Source organism: Carassius gibelio, chromosome A4, assembly GCF_023724105.1.
Source record: "Carassius gibelio isolate Cgi1373 ecotype wild population from Czech Republic chromosome A4, carGib1.2-hapl.c, whole genome shotgun sequence".
NCBI lineage: Eukaryota > Metazoa > Chordata > Actinopteri > Cypriniformes > Cyprinidae > Carassius > Carassius gibelio.
The window spans coordinates 1,539,030-1,560,889 of record NC_068374.1 but is presented as its reverse complement, the minus strand read 5'-3'; the positions used below and the strand labels follow the sequence as shown (position 1 = coordinate 1,560,889).

Below are 21,860 nucleotides of genomic sequence, written 5' to 3'. Positions count from 1 at the left end.
CGCGTTGCTCATTATGCTATTTTAAGGGCGCATGCTTGACCATAATGTATAGCGTGCACAGCATGCATACACTTTGCTCATGTAATCTACACAGATGCAACAGTTATTTTTGCAAATCATAAATTGTTACACTAAAAAAATATTAACACATGAGATGATGGAAATCATTGTGGTGTACCACGAAGATGTGAAAAAATAGGCATAAATCTAGCTTACAAATTATTCAGGCTAATTATTCTCCCATCCCCATACAACACAACTTCTCTGTCTTTCACTGCTCTTACAAGAACATCAGTCTCCTGGCGTGCGCCTGGTAAATACACCATAATAATAGCAATCCATAATGGAACTTGCGCACCTGCTTTTAAAGGGAATGTTGGATGTCGCTCTGATTGGTTTATTTCACGTTACACCCAAACCACACCTATGAATAATGAAGCTACTTCAGACCAACCTATTTTAGATTTGCGCAGGGCGCAAGAGCCATTTATCCCGCTGGGAAAATAGCAACAGCACCGAGACCCGCCCACAAAGTTACTTGCGCTTGGTGCTTTGACACTTGCATTTCAGATCATTAAAAATAGGGCCCAGTGTCTCAATAATGCAAAATGATAGTTAAAGGCAGTTCATCATTTAATTCAGTGATGTCATCTCTGTTCAGTTAAATAGTGTGCATTTATTTGCAATCAAGTCAACGATATCGCTGTAGATGAAGTGACCCCAACTAAGCAAGCCAGAGGCGACAGCGGCAAGGAACCGAAACTCCATTGGTGACAGAATGGAGAAAAAACCTTGGGAGAAACCAGGCTCAGTTGGGGTCAGTTCTCCTCTGACCAGACGAAACCAGTAGTTCAATTCCAGGCTGCAGCAAAGTCAGATTGTGCAGAAGAATCATCTGTTTCCTGTGGTCTTGTCCTGGTGCTCCTCTGAGACAAGGTCTTTACAGGGGATCTGTATCTGGGGCTCTAGTTGTCCTGGTCTCCGCTGTCTTTCAGGGATGTAGAGGTCCTTTCAACCATCAAGTCTTAGACAGTGTTCTAGTTGATTGAAAGCTGAGTTTTTAGGTCCTATAATTAACACCTCTGTTTTTTCAGAATTTAGCAGTAAGAAATTACTCGTCATCCAGTTTTTATATCGACTATGCATTCCATTAGTTTTTCAAATTGGTGTGTTTCACCGGGCCGCGAAGAAATATAGAGCTGAGTATCATCAGCATTACAGTAAAGGCTAACACCATGTTTCCTGATGATATCTCCCAAGGGTAACATATAAAGCGTGAAGAGTAGCGGCCCTAGTACTGAGCCTTGAGGTACTCCATACTGCACTTGTGATCGATATGATACATCTTCATTCACTGCTACGAACTGATGGCGGTCATATAAGTACGATTTAAACCATGCTAATGCACTTCCACTGATGCCAACAAAGTATTCAAGTCTATGCAAAAGAATGTTGTGGTCAATTGTGTCAAACGCAACACTAAGATCCAATAAAACTCAACGTTCTTTAGACCATTTTCAGTACATTCGTAAGACAGACGCAAGTGCCGTTATCTACCGAAGCTTTAAAAACAAAACGAACAGTTCAAAAACATAATACATAAAAGTGCAGAGAGTAATGTTATGCATTTGTCGCCTTCTCCTGTGCTGACGTTACCAAACAACGGGGTAAACAGCTGCTGGCTTGATGACACAAGCGAACCGCGGTTCAGACTCAAATATTATAAAATGAATACAGTCCAGCGGGGGCGGGGGGAGCAACCGAACTCGGGTTCAGACCAGGCAAGTGAACCAAGTGTAAAAGCACCCTAAGAAGAATGTGCAGGACCAAGATAATTTTTCTGAAGAGTCGTGGACAGTTACATTTTTAAGGACAAACAAGAGACTCATTAATCTCAGAAATCAGTTGTGGGTCATCCAGGTCAACCAGGTAGTTACTTCTTCAACATTTTTGTGAATGTAATGTCTTTATTGAACATGCCATCAAATCAGTTCAGTAGTGCTCACAAACCTTTTCTTGCTTCTGTATATGTTGACACAAACAATACCAACATGAGCATGCCCTTTTTTTGTGGAAAGTACTTTCGTGGACAGTCATGGCTTTTGTTTTTTTCTGAATGACTGAAGGGATCCCCAGATACATCCCTCTTTTACAGCACATTCAAAACACCCCACAAAGACATTGCAGAAAAGCTAATGAACTTTTATGACAATTAGCAACACCTCTACATAATCTAAATTAAAAGGTGTCTACCTCAACCATATAACATTTTAAACTGTAGCAAAGATGGTCAGGTGTTCTCTCTGCAGTAAACATGCATAAAATAAAATAATAAAGCTCAAGGTAAAGCCTGTATAAAGAGATGTAGTATATAATACGATAGAATAATGCAAATAAATAATTGGTCAATAAGGTGGACATTCAAACTCACATTCAGCTGTGATTTCAAGAAGATGCATTTTATATTGTCATACTAAGAACATAAACGGGCTCTCACATTTACATGAATTCAAATACGGATAAGTGTGTTGATTTTATTGCATTGATCACAATTAAATTGTCTCTCCTCAGAGTGAATACACAGATTTTTGCTTTTTAAAAACCTCGTCACATGAAGGAAAACGAGAAATTATTTTCACAATGATTTTGCAAATGCTGTTTCAGGCTTATGTGATATGTGAAACTCATGTCACACTGAACACACTTGTAAGGCTTCTCTCCAGTGTGAACTCGCATGTGAATCTTAAGGTTTCCTTTAATTCTGAAACTCTTTTCACACTGAAGACACTTGTAAGGTTTCTCTCCAGTGTGAACTCTCATGTGCAGTGTAAGGTTTCCTTTAACTGTGAAGCTCCTTCCACACTGAGGGCAGCTGAAAGGCTTCTCTCCAGTGTGAATTCTTAAGTGATACTCAAAGTTTGATCTGTGTGAGAAACTCTTTCCACAATGAGGACACAAGAAAGGCTTCTCCCCGATGTGAACTTTTACATGACTCTCAAGGTTATTCCTGTCTGTGAAACTCTCTTCACACTGATGACACTTGTAAGGCTGCTCTCCAAAGTGAACTTTCATGTGAATATTAAGGTCTCCTTTAATTGTGAAGCTCTTTCCACACAGTCTGCAGGTGAAAGGCGTCTCTCCAGAGTGAATTATCATGTGATCCTCCAGGTTTAATCTATTTGTGAAACTCATTCCACATTGATGACACATGTAAGGCTTCTCCCCGATGTGAATTTTTACATGATTCTCAAGTTGATTCCTCTCTGTGAAACTCCTTTCGCACTGATGACATATAAAACAGTCCTCTCCTGAGTGAATCCTCATGTGATGATTGAGGTATTCTCTACATCTGAAGCTCTTTCCACACTGATCACAAACAAACGGATCCTCTCCAGTGTGAATTCTCATGTGAGTCTTAAAAGTTTCTTTTTGCTTGAAGCTCTTCCCACACAGTTTGCATCCGTAAGGCTTTTCTCCAGTGTGATTGGTCATGTGGACATTTAGATCTCTTTTCTGCTTAAAACTCTTTCCACACTGAGAGCAGGTGAACGGTTTCTCTCCAGTGTGAATTCTCATGTGGACATTAAGACCTCTTTTGCCTTTAAAACTCTTTCCACACTGTGAGCATGTGAACGGTTTCTCTTCTGTGTGAATTTTCATGTGAGCCTTAAGATGTTTATTTAGAGAGAAGCTCTTTCCACACAGTTTGCAGGTGTAAAGCTTCTTTCCACTGTGATTTATCATGTGGGTATCAAGGTTTTTTTTCTGAATAAAACTTTTTCCACACTGAGGGCATGTAAACATATTCCTTCCAGTGTGGATTTTCAAGTGGCCTTTAAGGTCTTGTTCTTCAGTGAAACTCTGCCCACATGGTTTACAGGTGTAAGGTTTCTCTCCGGGGTGAATTCTCATGTGGACCGTAAGGGTTTTTTTCTGTGTAAAAGTCCTTCCACACTGAGAGCATTTGAATGGCTTCTCTCCTGTGTGAATTCTCATGTGAGTCTTCAGATTCCCTTTTAGTGAGAAACTCTTCCCACACAGTTTGCAGGTGTAAAGCTCCTCTGGAGTGTGAATCGTCATGTGGGTATTAAGATTTCTAGCTTCTGCTTTATGGTTCTGTGAGTAACTGAAAGATTCTTTTTCAGGCATGACATTTTTCTCTTCCATTTCATTCAGTTCTTGACTCTCCTCTTTCAGTGCCATCAGGTCTAGTGTGAAGAGAAACAAAAACAAGTCAACACTAGCTGAATGGCACAAAGCAACAGACATGAAACATTTAGACCTGTAATCCCAGAACACCGTTAACTCTTAACTTTCTTAAGGACACATCTCAAATACTACCCTTCATGAAAACCCTCATAAGAGCTCTGCACACATTTTTTGTTTGGATCCTTAAGTTTAAGTTGATCTTTATTGTCATTCTGCTACATGTGTGGACATACAGTAAAACGAAATGTTGTGCCTCACAGGACCATAGTGCTACATAAATACAGACATACAACAATAAAGTAAAACAGTATAAACCTATATTACCTTAGACCCGCCCTGAGTGAGCTGTTAACAGTCCACTATTTATCCTTCCTTTACTGCATTTAAAAATCTTATTATTATGATTTTCTGATTTTATTTTATTGTTTGACTCATATTTACAGTGTAGACAGCAGTGGGTACTGTATATTAAATTACTCTCACTTATATGAAGATCTAATATACACATGCACTTTCTTCCCAGCTGTTTACCTTCACAGACATAATCGACTTTGTTTTTGTAACTTTTATCTCCTTAACATAAACTTATGTGTAAAAGAGAACTTTAGTGTTCATGCCGTATGACAGCCACATTCTGTGCACTCAGAAAACACTATCAGAATTTTACATTAATATGGCTTTACGTTCCAGGCAAGTCACACCAAACTTCCTGAGCACAAGAAATTGTAGGTAGATTATACATTTTATTGCAACCTTATATTGTCCTAAAATCTTTTTTTTTTTTTCAGCGTGTACCACTTGCATAAACACTGCATCCATAGGCAATATTATCCCGTCGGGTTGCCACTGTTGTTTCGCGTGCTGAGTGGCGTCAGCTCCCGGAGTACTTCGATCTAGTACTAGTTTTAGGTACACTTGGGTACATTAAAACAGAACCCATCTCTAATTTTCAAATGCATACAATTATTTTAAATAAATACAATTTTGATGCAAGATGAAAAATTCTTTGTTCTTGTCCACAACACTATCATCGTCGTCTTGCTTTCGAAATCTAAAATGCTTTCATACCTCTGAATTTTATGTGAAGGTGGCATCAACGTCGACAAACCACCTGAAACCGCCATTTTAAGCAGTGAATGAGTGAATGACAGGTAATTAGATTAAGGTTTAAGGTTAGGAAAATACGGGTTAGGGGTCGCCTGGAACACGGCATTAATTTGATCCTGGTGCTTTGTGTTCTGGAAAATGTCAGATTTTGAATTTCTGCATTCCGGTAGGCCTATTTGTTTTTATAAATCCGGCATATGAGTATGAGTGAGCATGGCTTTGGCTAGATTTATTTGGAGGTTATTGCTCATGTCTAATTTCGACACAAATCCAAATGTTTCCATGTTCACAATGTATTTGAATGTTAAATGCTGTTTTATAACAAAGTTCGGGAGGAACAGTCGCAGTTCATTAACCTGATTAACACAAGTGGAGACCAATCAGTAATCAACTCATGACAAGGTATAAATAACAGCAGAACCTATCTCTGTTCATTGACGGTTTTCAGCATCCCGGTTCTCGCTGTCTGTCATCTTATCACAGACGAAATCTTCCTTCCAACAAGGAGATCCATACCGGTGATTTTTCAGATCTGCTACTTTGCTGACCATGATCATTAAACACGGCCGTTGAGCACCATCAAACGTCATCGCGACAGCTGTTCTTCTTGCCAAGCCACACGTCGTGGCCAATAGACCGTGCAAAGTTCAAGCTCGCCTCGCTTGACACCACAATTGATCCGATCAAGACCGCAGCACCAGCAGGCATTCAACCAGCCCGCTCCTCAGTTCTTACTGCAGCAAGCCTCTTTCACTTCCCGCAGCGGCTCAGCCTTTCACCGCGGCTTTTTCCGGCCGAGGCGCAGTTTGAGGCCGCCTCCTCTAGCGGCGCAGACCGTGCGTCATAAATCAATACATTTTCAGATGAAGACGGTAAATACAGGTTTGCGGCCAGAAGTAGTGCGAGAGCCGCGTGGAGTTCCGATCACATATGTATGTGGAAATTCAGATCGAAATTGAGCCTCGGATGCGTTCAAATATTTAAACTTCTGCGACCAGGCCGTGTGCAAACGCCCGACCGGATGTGATCTTTCGGTGCGAGGTCAGAATTAACTATATTTTGTTAACCTTGACATTATTCTTCAACATAATTTATGTAAAATGGTGGTTCATAATAATTATGGCAGAAATAATTATTAAACCATTATTTACGTGATTAGCCCCATAAAACCTACTGTTTTTATTTAGGGGGTAATCTGATTTGTGACGATGTATTCATACATTATACATTATATTCATTCAAATTATTAACTTTACCATGGTGAACATGTCAAGGTAACAGTTACTGCACGACCAGTTTGAAAGTTAAGCACGCCTGCCGCGAGAGGGAGAAATGCGACAATCGTGTACAAATGTCGCGTGCTGTGGAAAGGAGGCTTAAAGTTTGTTAAATCAGGCCATGAGGTAGTCATCATCCACACTGAAATGTTCAAAGATATCATCTGCCTTACCGTGCATGTTTAAACCTCACTGAGGTTTTACAGACAAGTTTCATGCAATTATTCTGGCAGGACCAATTTCTTTGGGGACATATTTCACCATCTACTGGCGTGATCACTATACTCTCGTTTTGCCGCAGGACAGCAGTGTGAGTAAATTCTGAGTTTTTCCCTAGGACCGTAATATGAAAGCATGCAAGTAAATATCCTTAGAACTGCTTGTAAGTGAATAGCACATAACTGCAATTAACGTTATTGCCATAATCATGTCTGTTGGTACGATTTACAGACATAATGATTTTCATTGCATAATGATTCTCATAGTTTTCAGAAGCCTCTGTTTCCACAGTCTATACTACAACGTGAAACCAGTGTTCCAGATGTATCCATTAGTGCTAGTGATGTGTCGTCCGTAAACGAATCGTTCTTTTGAACGAATCTTTTAGGTGAACGAATCTTTTAGGCGAAACAAATCGTTCATGTTATCCACGGACTCCTATTTCTCGTTCAGTAAAGTTCCACCCTTCATAGCAGCGCGGCGCTTTAAGCAGCGCATGCGCAGCTCAGTGAACCGGGTAACAACCGTTTCATCCTGTCAAAGAATTACTCAACATCGAGCCGATAGCCTTCGAGTATGAGATGTGACAGAGTATGTGATTTGTTGAATGTAGTAACGAATACGCCCTTCAATGAACGAGTTTCATATGAGTCTGAACTAGATCTAGAGATCTTACCGTTCGTGAGTGAAATGACTGAACTGGCACACTTGTCATTCGTGAACGAACTGAATGAACGGATACATGTCGTTTGTGAATTAAATGAACTGGCACATAGCTTACCTTGTTTGTGAACGAAATGAATTAGAGTAAACTGGGTTAATCTGCTATTTTAGCATGTCAATCTCGAAAATGCAAAGCGCAGTTATAGGTACAGTACTGTGCACATACGCTCGTTTTGATATTTAGCAACTCCACGTTTAATCCATAGACCGTAAAAGAAAGGTTAATCCCCGATTTATGGATGTGAATATATAATATACAAACTGTCTGACCAAACAATTAAAATGCTAATTAGGCAAGAAACCCTGTACTTTGTTCATCTGAACAACTCAATTAGACTTCATATATTGAACGCGATTATACACACATTTTAATAAAGCCAGATCAGTTTTTGTAACAAGTGAATGCGTTCGTTGACGTAAGACATAACACATAATACACTCTTTTGCCACCTGCTGGCATATTTTGTGTAAAACGAAGAAATTATCTCTGAACTAATCATTTTGGTGAATGAACCGAAAATGAACGAATCTCTAGAAAGAATCATAATTCCACCACTAATTAGTGCTGCAACGACGCGTCGACATCATCGTTTACGTCGACTACAAAAATACGTCGAAATTCGTGGACGCGTCACACTGTTTACATCTCGCATAATGGCATACGGCGAATGAAGAAGTTGCATTCTATCACAAACAGAGACCACTGTTATTAAAAGTATGAGAATACTTTAAACAGAGGACAAATAAAACGTCTCTTTGTTCCCTTTGCAAAACCGATATGGTGTACCACGGCAGCACAACTGCGATGAGCGAGCACCTCAGAGGAACATCTAGGCGCTCTCCATGCAATTTAACTGGTTACCCTGTGATCTGGTGACCAACTTCCTGGTTCAGGTCTGATATTCTTGCGCTGCGGCATCCTGAAAAGTTGAGATGTTTTCAACTCGATGCGGTGCGGACGCGCCTGAGAGAAAAAAAAAAAAAAAAAAAAAAAAAGGGGGTGATAGGTGACCGGCCCCTTAAAAGACAGCGTGCCACGAGACAACAGTCACAAATCACCGAGCTACCCAGAATCAGCTCCAGATCTCTGGAAACCATGCTAAACCTTGCAGAACCATGACTACATTCTATGGTCATGATGCTAAAGAACAGTTCATGACGTCTCAGACAACGGTAAATTTATTGCTACCGTGGTTTAATTATAAATGCGGTCATAAACTCATATTTACAATAGTAAAATAATTTTTTGCCTCTTATTTTATACTGTAAAAACTTCCTCCATATTGGTTGAAAATGAACAAAGGTTGAAAACGTTACTAACCTGTCTACTCTTCCCACAGTCAAGGAGGGGGAACTCGGGGCCCAGTGGTTAGAGAGTGGACTCCTAACCCTAGGGTCGTGGGTTCGAGTCACGGCCCGGCCATGCCATGACTGAGGTGTCCTTGAGCAGGGCACCGAACCCCCAGCTGCTCCCTGGGTGCCGCAGCATAAATGGTTGCCCACTGCTCCGGGTGTGCGTTCACGGTGTGTGTGCGTTCACTGCTGTGTGTGCACTTTGGATGGGTAAAATTTATAGCTGCTTCCACAGGAGCCTTTTTCACATCTCCCCATTGCCGCAGCAGTGTCTGCTCCCGCAGGAGCCTTTTCCGTATCTCCTCACTGCCACAGCAGTGTCTGCTCCCGCAGGAGCCCCTTTCGTATCTCCTCACTGCCGCAGTAGTGTCTGCTCCCGCAGGAGCCCCTTTCGTATCTCCTCACTGCCGCAGCAGTGTCTGCTCCCGCAGGAGCCCCTTTCGTATCTCCTCACTGCCGCAGCAGTGTCTGCTCCCGCAGGAGCCTTTTCTGTACCTCCCCCATATATATAAAAAAAAAAAAAAAAAAAATTTCATCATGTTAAGCCATTTCACTGAAATAAGCTGTTCAGTTTTCACAATAGGCGACGTGAATTTCAACAAGGGTTCATGATCAGCTTGATGCCCCACATTCCCAGTCGCATTAGCCTCTGCATAATACGCCATTTTCAAACATAATCAAAAATTTTAATTTAAAAGTCTCTCAGTCTCTCAGCGGACGCAGTAAATATTTATTCGCTTCCACTGCCCATCCAGCGAGCACTAGTATATTTATCCGTTTTCACTGTCCGTCCAGCGAGCACCAGTCTCTCAGCAGACGCAGTAAATATTTATTCGTTTCCACTGCCTGTCCAGCGAGCACCAGTCTCTCAGCGGACGCAGTAAATAATTATCCGTTTCCACTGTCCGTCCAGCGAGCACCAGTCTCTCAGCGGACGCAGTAAATATTTATCCGTTTCCACTGTCCGTCCAGCGAGCACCAGTCTCTCAACCGACGCAGTAAATATTTATTTGTTTCCACTGCCCGTCCAGCGAGCACCAGTCTCTCAGCGGACGCAGTAAATATTTATCCGTTTCCACTGCCCGTCCAGCGAGCACGAGTCTCTCAGCAGACGCAGTAAATATATATCCGTTTCCACTGCCCGTCCAGCGAGCACGAGTCTCTCAGCGGACGCAGTAAATATTTATCCGTTTCCACTGCCCGTCCAGCGAGCACGAGTCTCTCAGCGGACGCAGTAAATATATATCCGTTTCCACTGCCCGTCCAGCGAGCAAGAGTCTCTCAGCGGACGCAGTAAATATTTATCCGTTTCCACTGTCCGTCCAGCGAGCCTCAGTCTCTCAGCGGACGCAGTAAATATTTATCCGTTTCCACTGCCCGTCCAGCGAGCACAAGTCTCTCAGCGGACGCAGTAAATATTTATCCGCTTCCACTGCCCGTCCAGCGAGCACCAGTCTCTCAGCGGACGCAGTAAATATTTATTAGTTTCCACTGCCCGTCCAGCGAGCACCAGTCTCTCAACGGACGCAGTAAATATTTATCCGTTTCCACTGCCCGTCCAGCGAGCACGAGTCTCTCAGCGGACGCAGTAAATATTTATCCGCTTCCACTGCCCGTCCAGCGAGCACCAGTCTCTCAGCGGACGCAGTAAATATTTATTAGTTTCCACTGCCCGTCCAGCGAGCACCAGTCTCTCAACGGACGCAGTAAATATTTATCCGTTTCCACTGCCCGTCCAGCGAGCACGAGTCTCTCAGCGGACGCAGTAAATATTTATCCGTTTCCACTGTCCGTCCAGCGAGCACCGTCTCTCAGCGGACGCAGTAAATATTTATCCGCTTCCACTGCCCGTCCAGCGAGCACCAGTCTCTCAGCGGACGCAGTAAATATTTATTCGTTTCCACTGCCCCTCCAGCGAGCACCAGTCTCTCAGCGGACGCAGTAAATATTCATCCGTTTCCACTGTCCGTCCAGCGAGCACCAGCCTCTCAGAGGACGCAGTAAATATTTATCCGCTTCCACTGCCCCTCCAGCGAGCACCAGTCTCTCAGCGGACGCAGTAAATATTCATCCGTTTCCACTGTCCGTCCAGCGAGCACCAGCCTCTCAGCGGACGCAGTAAATATTTATTCGTTTCCACTGTCCGTCCAGCGAGCACCAGTCTCTCAGCGGACGCAGTAAATATTTATTCGTTTCCACTGCCCCTCCAGCGAGCACCAGTCTCTCAGCGGACGCAGTAAATATTCATCCGTTTCCACTGTCCGTCCAGCGAGCACCAGTCTCTCAGCGGACGCAGTAAATATTTATTCGTTTCCACTGCCCGTCCAGCGAGCACCAGTCTCTCAGAGGACGCAGTAAATATTTATTCGTTTCCACTGTCCGTCCAGCGAGCACGAGTCTCTCAGCGGACGCAGTAAATATTTATTCATTTACACTGTCTGTCCAGCGAGCACGAGTCTCTCAGCGGACGCAGTAAATATTTATTAGTTTCCACTGTCCGTCCAGCGAGCACCAGTCTCTCAGCAGACGCAGTAAATATTTATTCATTCAACTGTCCGTCCAGCGAGCCTCAGTCTCCCAGCGGACGCAGAAATACCCATTTGCCTCCACCAGTCCAGCGAGCACTAGTCTCCCAGCGGACCCAGTAAATATCTATTTGTCTCTATCAGTCTTCCAGCGGACGCAGGGACATAATTCGTCTCCCATATCTGTCCAGCGAGCCTCAGTCTCCCAGCGGACGCAGTAATATCTATTGGTTTCCTCTGTCTGTCCAACGAGCACTAGTGTCTCAGCGGACGCAGTAAATGCCTATTCATTCCTCTACCCGTCCAGCGAGCCTCAGTCTCCCAGTGGACGCAGTATGCATCCATCTCTTTCTGTTCTTCATCCAGCGAGCCAGTCTTCCAGCAGATGCAGGAATATAATTTGTTTCCTCTATCTGTCCAGCGAGCCTCAGCCTCCCAGCAGACACAGTACGCATCTAGTCAATATATCATTACACCTCGCAGGCAGACGGTGGAGCCTGTCTTCCCGACATCGTAACCGCTTCTTCCTCAACTATTAACCAACAGGACCTGCCTGCTCCTCTACTTCTGCCAGAGGCAATGCGAGATCTCCTGGTCAAAAGACCATACTTCTAAAAATGTCAGCCCGCCAAATCTCTGCGTTTTGGGGGGTTCGTAGTCCGGCGGCTGTCCTTTTTGCTCTCTTGTTTTTGGGGGGGGGAGTACTCTGGGTTCGGGCCACATCCCGAGCTCGAAGCCCTCCACCCGGACAGCACGCCAAATACGCATAAACTTACGGTATTAATATACGTAGATGTGAACTCGTGAAATGCTGTTTTATAACAAAGTTCGGGAGGAACAGTCGCAGTTCATTAACCTGATTAACACAAGTGGAGACCAATCAGTAATCAACTCATGACAAGGTATAAATAACAGCAGAACCTATCTCTGTTCATTGACGGTTTTCAGCATCCCTCCTCCACCCCATTTCTCCTCACTTATAGATCCATCTACTCTTACCACAACCGGGGGGAGTACTCTGGGTTCGAGCACATCCTGAGCTCGGAGCCCTCCACCTGGACAGCACGCCAAATACGCATAAACTTACGGTATTAATATACGTAGATGTGAACTCGTGAAACTTATTTATAATGTAAACTAGGCTTGTACTTTATGCACATTCGCACATAAATGGAAAAGATGATCCTCTTCATACAGGAAAAAATTTCCTTGTCATAACAGCAGAGTGGACCGGTATACTGGTCTATTTGAACTGACCAGTGTAACCTTTTAAATGTTCAGTTGACTATTTTATTTTTATAATCAACAGACTGTGATGTAAGTTTGAATCGCTAGAATATACGTGTGCGCCAGGCTCCGTTGCGATCAAAACAGCTGAGACAGAAAAGTGTTTACTTTCATTTGTGCACACTCACAATAAAAACATTAGGTTTGTGCTCTTGTTTTGAGTTTAGAGGTCTGATGGCCTGGGGGAAGATACTCCTGAGTCTCTCAGTTTTTGCCATCAGGCTACGGAAGCTCTGACCAGATGGCAGCAAAGTGAAAAGATAGTTACTGGGGTGGATGAAGTCTTTGATGATTTTAGCAACTCTGCTTCTGCAGTGTTTGAGGTAGATGTCCTGCAAAGAGGGGAGAGCAGACCCAGAGATGCGCTCAGCTAAGGGCACAACTCTCTGCAGGGCTTTGAAGTCTTGACAGATCTTGACAAATATATGTCATCTGAGCATCACAGAACAGCCTGTCAGCGCCAGTCAAGTTTGATAGCAGGTCATTTTATTTTATTATGATTCGATCAATAATATGTTTGATTCTTTATTACAAATGATTCACTTGATTTCAGGCAACACCGTCCTTGCATCATTTGAGCCCACAGCTGTCCTGGAACATGAAGCTGTGGTGGGGGCGTTCAAGTGCTTGTACTGGGTAAATAAAGCATGAAATATCCCACCACACCAACTATCCAGCCTTCCTGCAATTAGCTGATCTTTTGGGCAGCACCTATTTTGACAAGCTCAATGTAAGCTTCTTTTGTAAATTGTTAGCTTACTTCTTATTTGTCTTATGTGATCCATATATTGACAAGTAATAGAAAGTTTATTGCATAAAATTAAAGAATTCATACTGCATTTACTTGTCAAGCATCTTTTCCATTTCTTAGAATGGCAAAAGCACCAACTATAGATCACATAGAATAATTGATGAAATGCTTGAAATTCTGGCAACTGTCATTGAAAACCCAATATTGAGGGATATTTCTCAGTCACGAGCCACAGGCTTGGAGATGGATGAGACCACAGATGTATCTGTGTGCAGACAGCTAGACATTCACATGAGGTAGTTGTACTCACAGTGTAAGCTTTTAACATCTGCAAGCTGATGTGCTCCCTCACCTGGCACGCCTCTCTAAGCTCTTTCAGAAGGAGCACGTCATGTTCTTGGCAATCAAAGAGCAGGTAACTTAACTCAACTGCTATGTTTTATCTTGTTTATTTATTTTTGTTTATATAGGTTCCCACAATTAATCTTTTCACATGAGTGAGACAATATGCTTATTTTTTCCAGGTACATGTCATCCTGGCCTTAATAAAGGGCAAAAACATTCTGGTGGTCATTAACCTGGCTCACACCTGAGTAAGTTGACCCAAAATTTGGAAGACCCTTCAGGACTGTGTGCATTCTGCATCTCTGCTGAACAGGAAAGTGGGAGAAGAGGGGGTAATGCAGGAGTCAGACAGGACAACTGGCAAAGGTTTCAATCACAGGTATGATTATGTGGCTTTTGTCTGACTTTATTGATCTTAATTAAATATAGCTGTTGCACGGTTTTATTTACACTAATAATTTACTGAGATTTTTCATGTGTTTGATTAGGTGATGGATCCATATTTGGATGGCCTCATTGCCCATCTCGAGAGACGTTTCTGTGAGGTTGGAATAGTCGGTCCACAAGCAGCTACACTCCCTGATGACACTGTACACACAAAACGCAGGATACTACTAGAGAGGTTTTGTTCCTGTGTCGATTTTGGAACAGTCCTCGAAGAATGGGCTTCTTTCAAGGAGCAAGTGGTCTTAGGTCCACTTAAGGTAACTTACAAATATGACATTTTTAGATGGCATTATCATGAACAGTACACCGTGTAACTGATATAATTTTTAACCTTTTCAGAACAAGACACAGCTGGCAATACTGTCTGAACTATCCTCAAAATATGAGGAGTTTGGGGTCCTGTACCCAACCATCAGCCGGCTGGCTTCTATTGCTCTGACGGTCCTAGTCAGTAGTGTAAACTGTGAAAGGGACTTCTCAACCATGAAGAGGGTAATACACACTTTTCACAATAGGATTTGTTGCTTTTAGCTATATGTTAAGCGATCACATTTAACAGTTAATGCATTTGAAGGTCAAGACAAACATCCGCAATAGGCTGCGAGGAGACAATCTTGCAGCATGCATGCGGATCTCAATAAATGGGCCAGACGTTTCTGACTAGGGCTGTCACTTTTGTGAAAAAAGCATTTTCGATTTTTAAGACATAAGTGTTCATTGAATCGATTGTAAAATTGATTTTCCATGTCTAAAAAAAGACGTTTCCTTTTTCAACGTCAAATAACGGACGAACGTAAAGAGAGCGCTGGAAACACACGTCAGCAATATTTCTTATTTATTGGTGTAACGATATGCAAATCTCCATATTCATCGGGAAGAAGGAGGCGGGAACCGGTGCACAATCAAAAATCATTTTAATACTCAAAAGTAAATACACAACGGCGCACCAGCCCCTCGCGGACGACTGGTGCGCGCAAATAAAAACCAAAACATGAAATAATATCCCAGGCCTGGTCCTCTCTCGTCCTTCACGGTCGTCACTCCAGTTTTATATCCTTCCATCTCCTACGTGGGACTCGATACTGGCGGTGGGGCGCAGGTGTAGCTCATCTCCAATCACTACACCTGGCCTCACTCCTCGTTCCCACGCCTCTCGGCCCCGCCCCACTCGCCACATACCCCCATCGCCCCTCGCAGGCCGGGGGGTACTCCCGAGACTGCGCTCTACTCCCCCCCCCCCCCCTTCCCTCCGGGGGGGGACCGCTCACGGGGACCTGCAGGAACCTGGGGGTAGGACAGACGAGGCGAGAGAAAAGGAGATGGAAGGAGGAGCGACAGGGACGAGAGAGGGGAGAGAGGAAAAAAAAAAAAAAAAAAAATCCGGTTCCCAGACGCACTGCTGCTCGGCCCTCCACCAGCTGGGTGATCTCCTCCGTGGTGCCCGGCGGTGGCACTGGACGGCCCTCGGCGGACGGCACGACACTCCTCCGCCGCCCGGTGGACGGCGACGGCTCCTCCGATTTTGGGCAGCGGCAGGAGTCCCCCGTTCCCTGCCCCTCCGGATTCCGTCACGGAGGCGGCAGGCTCCGGCCCCCTGGCGAACGGCGCCGACTCCTCCGCTCCCTCACGGACGGCAGCCGCCCCTCCTTGTCGTGGGCGGCCAGCAGCGAGCTCGCCCGTCCCCGGCAACTCGCTCCAGCCCACCGCCTCGAGCGTCAATGGCGGCACGTACCTCGCCAGCTCGAGGGCACTGCGGATTCACCACAGTGGCGAGGGATCTTCAGCAGCGCGTCCCTCCTTCTCCCGGGTTTCGGCACCACTGTAACGATATGCAAATCTCCATATTCATCGGGAAGAAGGAGGCGGGAACCGGTGCACAATCAAAAATCATTTTAATACTCAAAAGTAAATACACAACGGCGCACCAGCCCCTCGCGGACGACTGGTGCGCGCAAATAAAAACCAAAACTTAAAATAATATCCCAGGCCTGGTCCTCTCTCGTCCTTCACGGTCGTCACTCCAGTTTTATATCCTTCCATCTCCTACGTGGGACTCGATACTAGCGGTGGGGCGCAGGTGTAGCTCATCTCCAATCACTACACCTGGCCTCACTCCTCGTTCCCACGCATCTCGGCCCCGCCCCACTCGCCACAATTGGCATGAAGTGCAGAATAACAAACAGCAACAGGAGTGCAACATTCTCGAAAAAATATATATGCAGAGGGGACGGCTGCCATAACACAAGAAAAACATCACTGCAGGCTTCTACCCGGCTGCATTTATGATTTAGGCATTTCAAATATCTCCAAGATTATTTAAAATAATGATTCAATCCATTTCAAACAACTGTTCAAAAAATGAAACTTTAAATGGACTTGAGAACAGGCCATATGTGTTTTTTTTATTGAACGTAACCGACACTTAGTCTAGACGGCACTAGGCAGGCATAATGAAATGCACAAATAGGCTGGGGCCATTACAAATTTATTGGACAGGAAAACAAGTCGATCAACACTTTCGGGGTCCAGAGCAGAGTGTTTTTTATTCACTATATGTCCAGCTGTTGAGAAGACGCGCTCCGAATGCACTGATGTCCCAGGGACACTCGGGTACAGCTGCGCAAGGTGGAGGTATTACTGACAATTTTTGAATGAGGCGAATTCACGTCTACTGCACCGCAAGTCCTCCAGACGCACGTAAACACGTCTTTACATTGACTTACCACTGAAATTATTCGCGCCAGATGGTGTGAACGCAGCATAAGAGGACGCTTTCGACGTCACTGGGTCTTATAGGTGTAAAATTGCTGGTATTTTCTGTCTAGCTTTCGCAACGCATACTACACTTCTGGAATTCTTTATTTTCATCTTCTGCTTGGTTGTGAGTTTAGTTACATCTATATTTTTTTATTGTTTAATTATTTTAAAATTAATAGTGTACATATTAATAGAAAGATACACTGTAGTGACAAAAGCTGCACACTTTGTGGATAAATTACATGTTTAGTTTATTCACTGCTGCCATTAAAAGAAACAAATGAACACCATGACTCATTTATGTGTTCGTGTCTGTGTCAATTTTCCCCAACCAACCAAAACTCGTATATCAGTCTGGCAACATACTGTATAATGAAGTGATAGCAAAGGTCTGAAATGGTTTGCAATCGAATGTAAAGTTTCTTGGGGGAACGTTTGCAAGAGAACGAAAAGCATTGAACTTATAATTTCCCTCCCACCTAGTATTTCTTCCTGCATAAAATGGAGTTAAAGAGATGAATGACCAAAGAACCCAACCTGTTTGTGTCTCAGTCTCTTCCTGTTTGACTCTGAATGTGTCTTCAATCTTCACGTCTTCTCTCTCCTCTTTAATAACTGCCATATTTTGTGTGTCTCAGTCACTTCAGCGGGAGTTTCTCTGTGTTTAAGATCAGAATAATTAGCAGTCAGGAAGATAAACCCAATCTAAATCTCTGGGTGTGTCTCAATCAGCTCTAGTTCAGTAGTCAGCACACTAGTAAGGGAGTCAGTCAGAGTGAGAGTTAATCACCTGATTAGACAAAAACACTAAATGACCTGATTAGACAAAAGTGCTCAAAACTAGAACTACAGATCAATAAAAGAACACATTTTCATGCAGTCATCGTGAGTGTATTTGAGGTTCATTTCACATGTTAGTGTTGTTGTTCTTGTATTTAGATTCTCTACAGTGAATCGTCTGATTTAAGTTGGTTGAGAAAAGCTCTGTTTCTCTATGAGCCAGTGAGCAAACAGTGCGTTTATGATGTGTAGTGTTGGGCAGTAACACGTTACTGTAGTTTGATTACTTTTTTAGTAACGGGTTAATTTAACACGTTATAATTTTAACAATAGAACTTCGAGTGTAGTTACAAACCGAGGTCTCTATAGGTTAGTGCGTCATTACGTTGCTGGCAGAATGCAGTGTTTTATGATCTCGCGATTGTAAAAGGATGTAGCACACACACTGTCAAGTCAAGTGCGTTCAGTGGATTAGACCTGAAGCAACGAGTGCGGCGCGGGATGATGATGCTGAGAGCGGGAGAACTCGTGTGAAAATGAGTCACAGGACTGACGCATGATAGAAATATCTATGCAGAAAATATCTAAAACAAATAAATGGTTGTTCATCTATTGCTCAAAAGCAACATGAACTAATATAAAATATAAACGATTAGCATGTCAAGTGTATGCAGAGTTTCTATTTAGGCTATAACGCATGTTTGCAGCGTTGAGCAATGCAGTGCTGACATTTGCATGCTCACAAATCCTCTCATTATAACACACGAATTGTAGACATTATAAAACATTAATTATGCATATATTTAGTGTGTTATAACAGAGATTTGTGAGATCTGAATATCGGATCGGGGCATCCCTTGTTCTGAACCAGTACGACATTCAAAGTTATACGTTCTTTTAAAATCAATAAAGTCTTCTATTTCAACTTCAAAAGGTGTGTCTTGTTTCTGATTTCAGTTCAGGTTTTACACTCATATGTAAATCAGGACACATGCTATTGAATTAAATAAATAATCCATTCCTTTCCATTTCTTTTCTTTCTTTCTTTTGATAGTCGTCCCTTATTTCTCCTTAACTGTCCACTATTAATTGTGATTCGTGTTGTTCCATACTTATATGCTTCAAAAAACGAATGTACTATATGTCAATAAACTAATATACGATATATATGGGCAGTTTTTTTCTTTTTTGGATTAGCATTTCATATATAATATGCAGTGGTGGTCAAATTATTATAACACAACTAAACATGTTTGTCTAATCTGTTACAAGACACACCCACTGAAGTTGTGTAATAAACTGTGTGTGTTATAAATTAATTTATTAAAATGCAGATTCTCAAACTCAAGTCAAAGCAACACTCTTCACCAGTGTCTAGTATTTGCTGAATTTCAATAGTGTGGCTTCGGTTATAGTTCTGTGACTGAAACAAATATAAAACATCTTCTGAAAACAAATCACAAGACACACACCGTAAGGTTGATACGGGAGAGTGTATTATTTATTTATTTATTTACTGCATAACAACTGGATTATGGAATACTAATGCTTTTAATATTGCTTTTATTTTATTAATATATTTATTAATAGTAATAATATAATAACCACTGCCAAATGTTGTGTTACAATATTTCTTATTTAAATTGAAGTGAGCATTATAAGTGTTTGCTTTTATATCTTTCAAAGACCTTGGATGCAAGAATTGTTCTTGTTTGGTTAATTATAAAAACATTCTGGTGGGGAAATGATCGTTTTATCATGACCGTGTACTTTGTGGACGGTCCCTAGCTGGCCTAAGCGAGTCTTTATATGTCACAACAAATCGAGGAGAATTAAAACAAATGAAATGCGATGAGTTTTCAGTTCTACGTTATATTGTGTTCCAGAGAAGCCTTTTTTATACAATTATACTTGTCCACTAAGAATTTATTGCATATTTTCGCGGCTGAATATCGGTCTAATATCCAACGTCAAATCGGTACGCATCTCTTCTGTGACTTTGTGTAGATGCACTTTACTCACACAAATCTGTTCATTAACAGTTTTAGACACATTGTAACTTAACATTAAAACATAATTAATTTCTAAGTTCTCTACCAAACTATATGAATGGTTTGTACTGACTTAAACGCTTTAAAAGATGAAAAACACAAACCTTTTTGTCCAGCAGCAGAATCGCGCAGCGCAGCCTTATGACGTCACACGGCCTCGCCAAAATAAGAGTCCTGTTCACACGAAAAACGTTCAGGCTGTTTCTCAGCTCCCAGAACGCAATGGACTTGCGTTCTTTTTCCAGAATACCTCGGGAGATCAAGAAGATCTCGACAACACAGAATAAAGCGCTTGTCGTGAGACATGAGGTCTTCCTGTGGCTCACCTGACCTCCCCAGATTCAGCATCGCAACATTCACAAAGTGACAAACATACCGTTATCTAAAATTACATACGTTTTATTTTTGTATTAAGGCATTTTGTAAAGGCAAAGACTTCAGATATATTGTCAGGAAATACTAATATAATCGAAAATAAGTTTTTTCCTTATGTTTTTCACGCTTGCGACGGGAAACTCTCCAGGGTTAGTATACTACTACAGGTTATTTGTAAATAATTAAATACCATGAGGAGAGAAGTCGCAGATGTGTGATGTCATCTTCTGCGTCTGGCAAGTGTATATTTTAGGCAGTTCTTTCATCCCCCTCTGTGTCTAGGGGTGACAAGGGGAGTAACATATGCTACTTAAGCCAAAATTAAGTTGTGTCGATGAACGTACAAACAAAATGGACAAAAGAAAAAGTGGACCAATTCGGTCAACACAATCCTCCATCCGAGGTAATGGGAAAGAGTCCGGTTTAGCAAGACTGTTGACTTTGTGATAGTCTGTATGGAATCTATACGTAGTGTCAGACTTCAGCTGCAAACGCGGTGAGCTCCAGAGGCTTCGACTGGGTTGAGCGAAACCATGCTGCAACAAGTATCGCCTTCCTCTCTCATTAGCTCACGTTTTTGGTGGTTAACCTGATTAGGTTCTGTTTGACAGGAGGGGCGTTTCCAACATCAAAGTCATGATAAATGACAGTAGTTTGAAACAGCACAGGGAACCTACTTATTCGACACACCATGTCTTCACATGTGTCTTTCAGCATGTTTATGACATACCCTGGTCTTTCTCTTACAATCAGGTGTGTTTCAGTCTGTTTCACTCATTTTCTCTTTAATAGAGTATAGACCAGCAAATCTATCCTGTAAAGGAGATTTCTGAATAGGGAGCAACACTAATACAGAGTCCCCTGGCTGGAAGCTGCGGTTCAGACTTTTGTGGTCAAAATAGGTCTTCATTTTAGCCTGGGCAGTTAACAACTGACTTTTAGCAAATCATGAGCTTGATGAAGTTTCTCATGAAAACAGCTGACATGATCCAACACAGACACTGGGCTTTGATTTGCAGACAGTAATTGTTCCTGCAGCAGTTTAAGAGCACCCCTCACAGTATGGCCGAACACCAGTTCTTCTGGACTGAACCCAGTTAACTCCAGTTTTGTTTCTCTGGAAGCAAACATCAGCAAGGGTAAGGGCCGATTCATAGTCAACGCATCTGTAGGCATACGTGTCCCTGAGACTACGCATCGTTACGCTTCGGCCGCCATTATGCGTCGGTGCGTAGCCAAATGTGTCGTCCTAGACGCGCCAATTCACGCAATACCATGCGTTGTCGGTGGGGGCGACATTGCAAGTATTGTACATTAATTCAAGTATATTGTGTACAGAAGAAGAAGGTTTGAATACATTGGCGGCTGAAGAGGAAAAATTATGCGAACTTATACGTATTCATCCACATTTATACGATAGTTCATCAGCAACAGAATACACTCCTCTTCAGTTGCCATTGTGATCTGAATATCACGCGACCCGACTCTACTAATATCACCCGACTCTACTACCCCCTGTTGCGTGAGCGGTGTATTGCATACACGCATCACCCGTGACGCTTGCGTTCACTGTTTAGACTATGAAAGGGAGCGCGTCGCTCGCGTTGCTTGCTCGCGTTTCTCGCGTTGACTATGAATCGGCCCTAAGCCTTCA

General features: G+C 42.8%; 1 protein-coding gene across 1 annotated transcript; it reads right to left on the bottom strand.

Moving 5' to 3' along the window:
- Positions 1–422: 422 nt before the first annotated feature.
- Positions 423–20,003, bottom strand: LOC127967833 (gastrula zinc finger protein XlCGF57.1). Its single transcript, XM_052568564.1, has 3 exons — positions 19,936–20,003; positions 17,538–17,658; positions 423–4,208 (listed from the first exon to the last, which is right to left on the bottom strand). The coding sequence occupies exons 2-3, from the start codon at positions 17,620–17,622 to the stop codon at positions 2,608–2,610; spliced, it is 1,686 nt and encodes a 561-aa protein (XP_052424524.1). The 5' UTR covers positions 17,623–17,658; positions 19,936–20,003; the 3' UTR covers positions 423–2,607.
- Between the last annotated feature and the right edge of the window lie 1,857 nt (positions 20,004–21,860).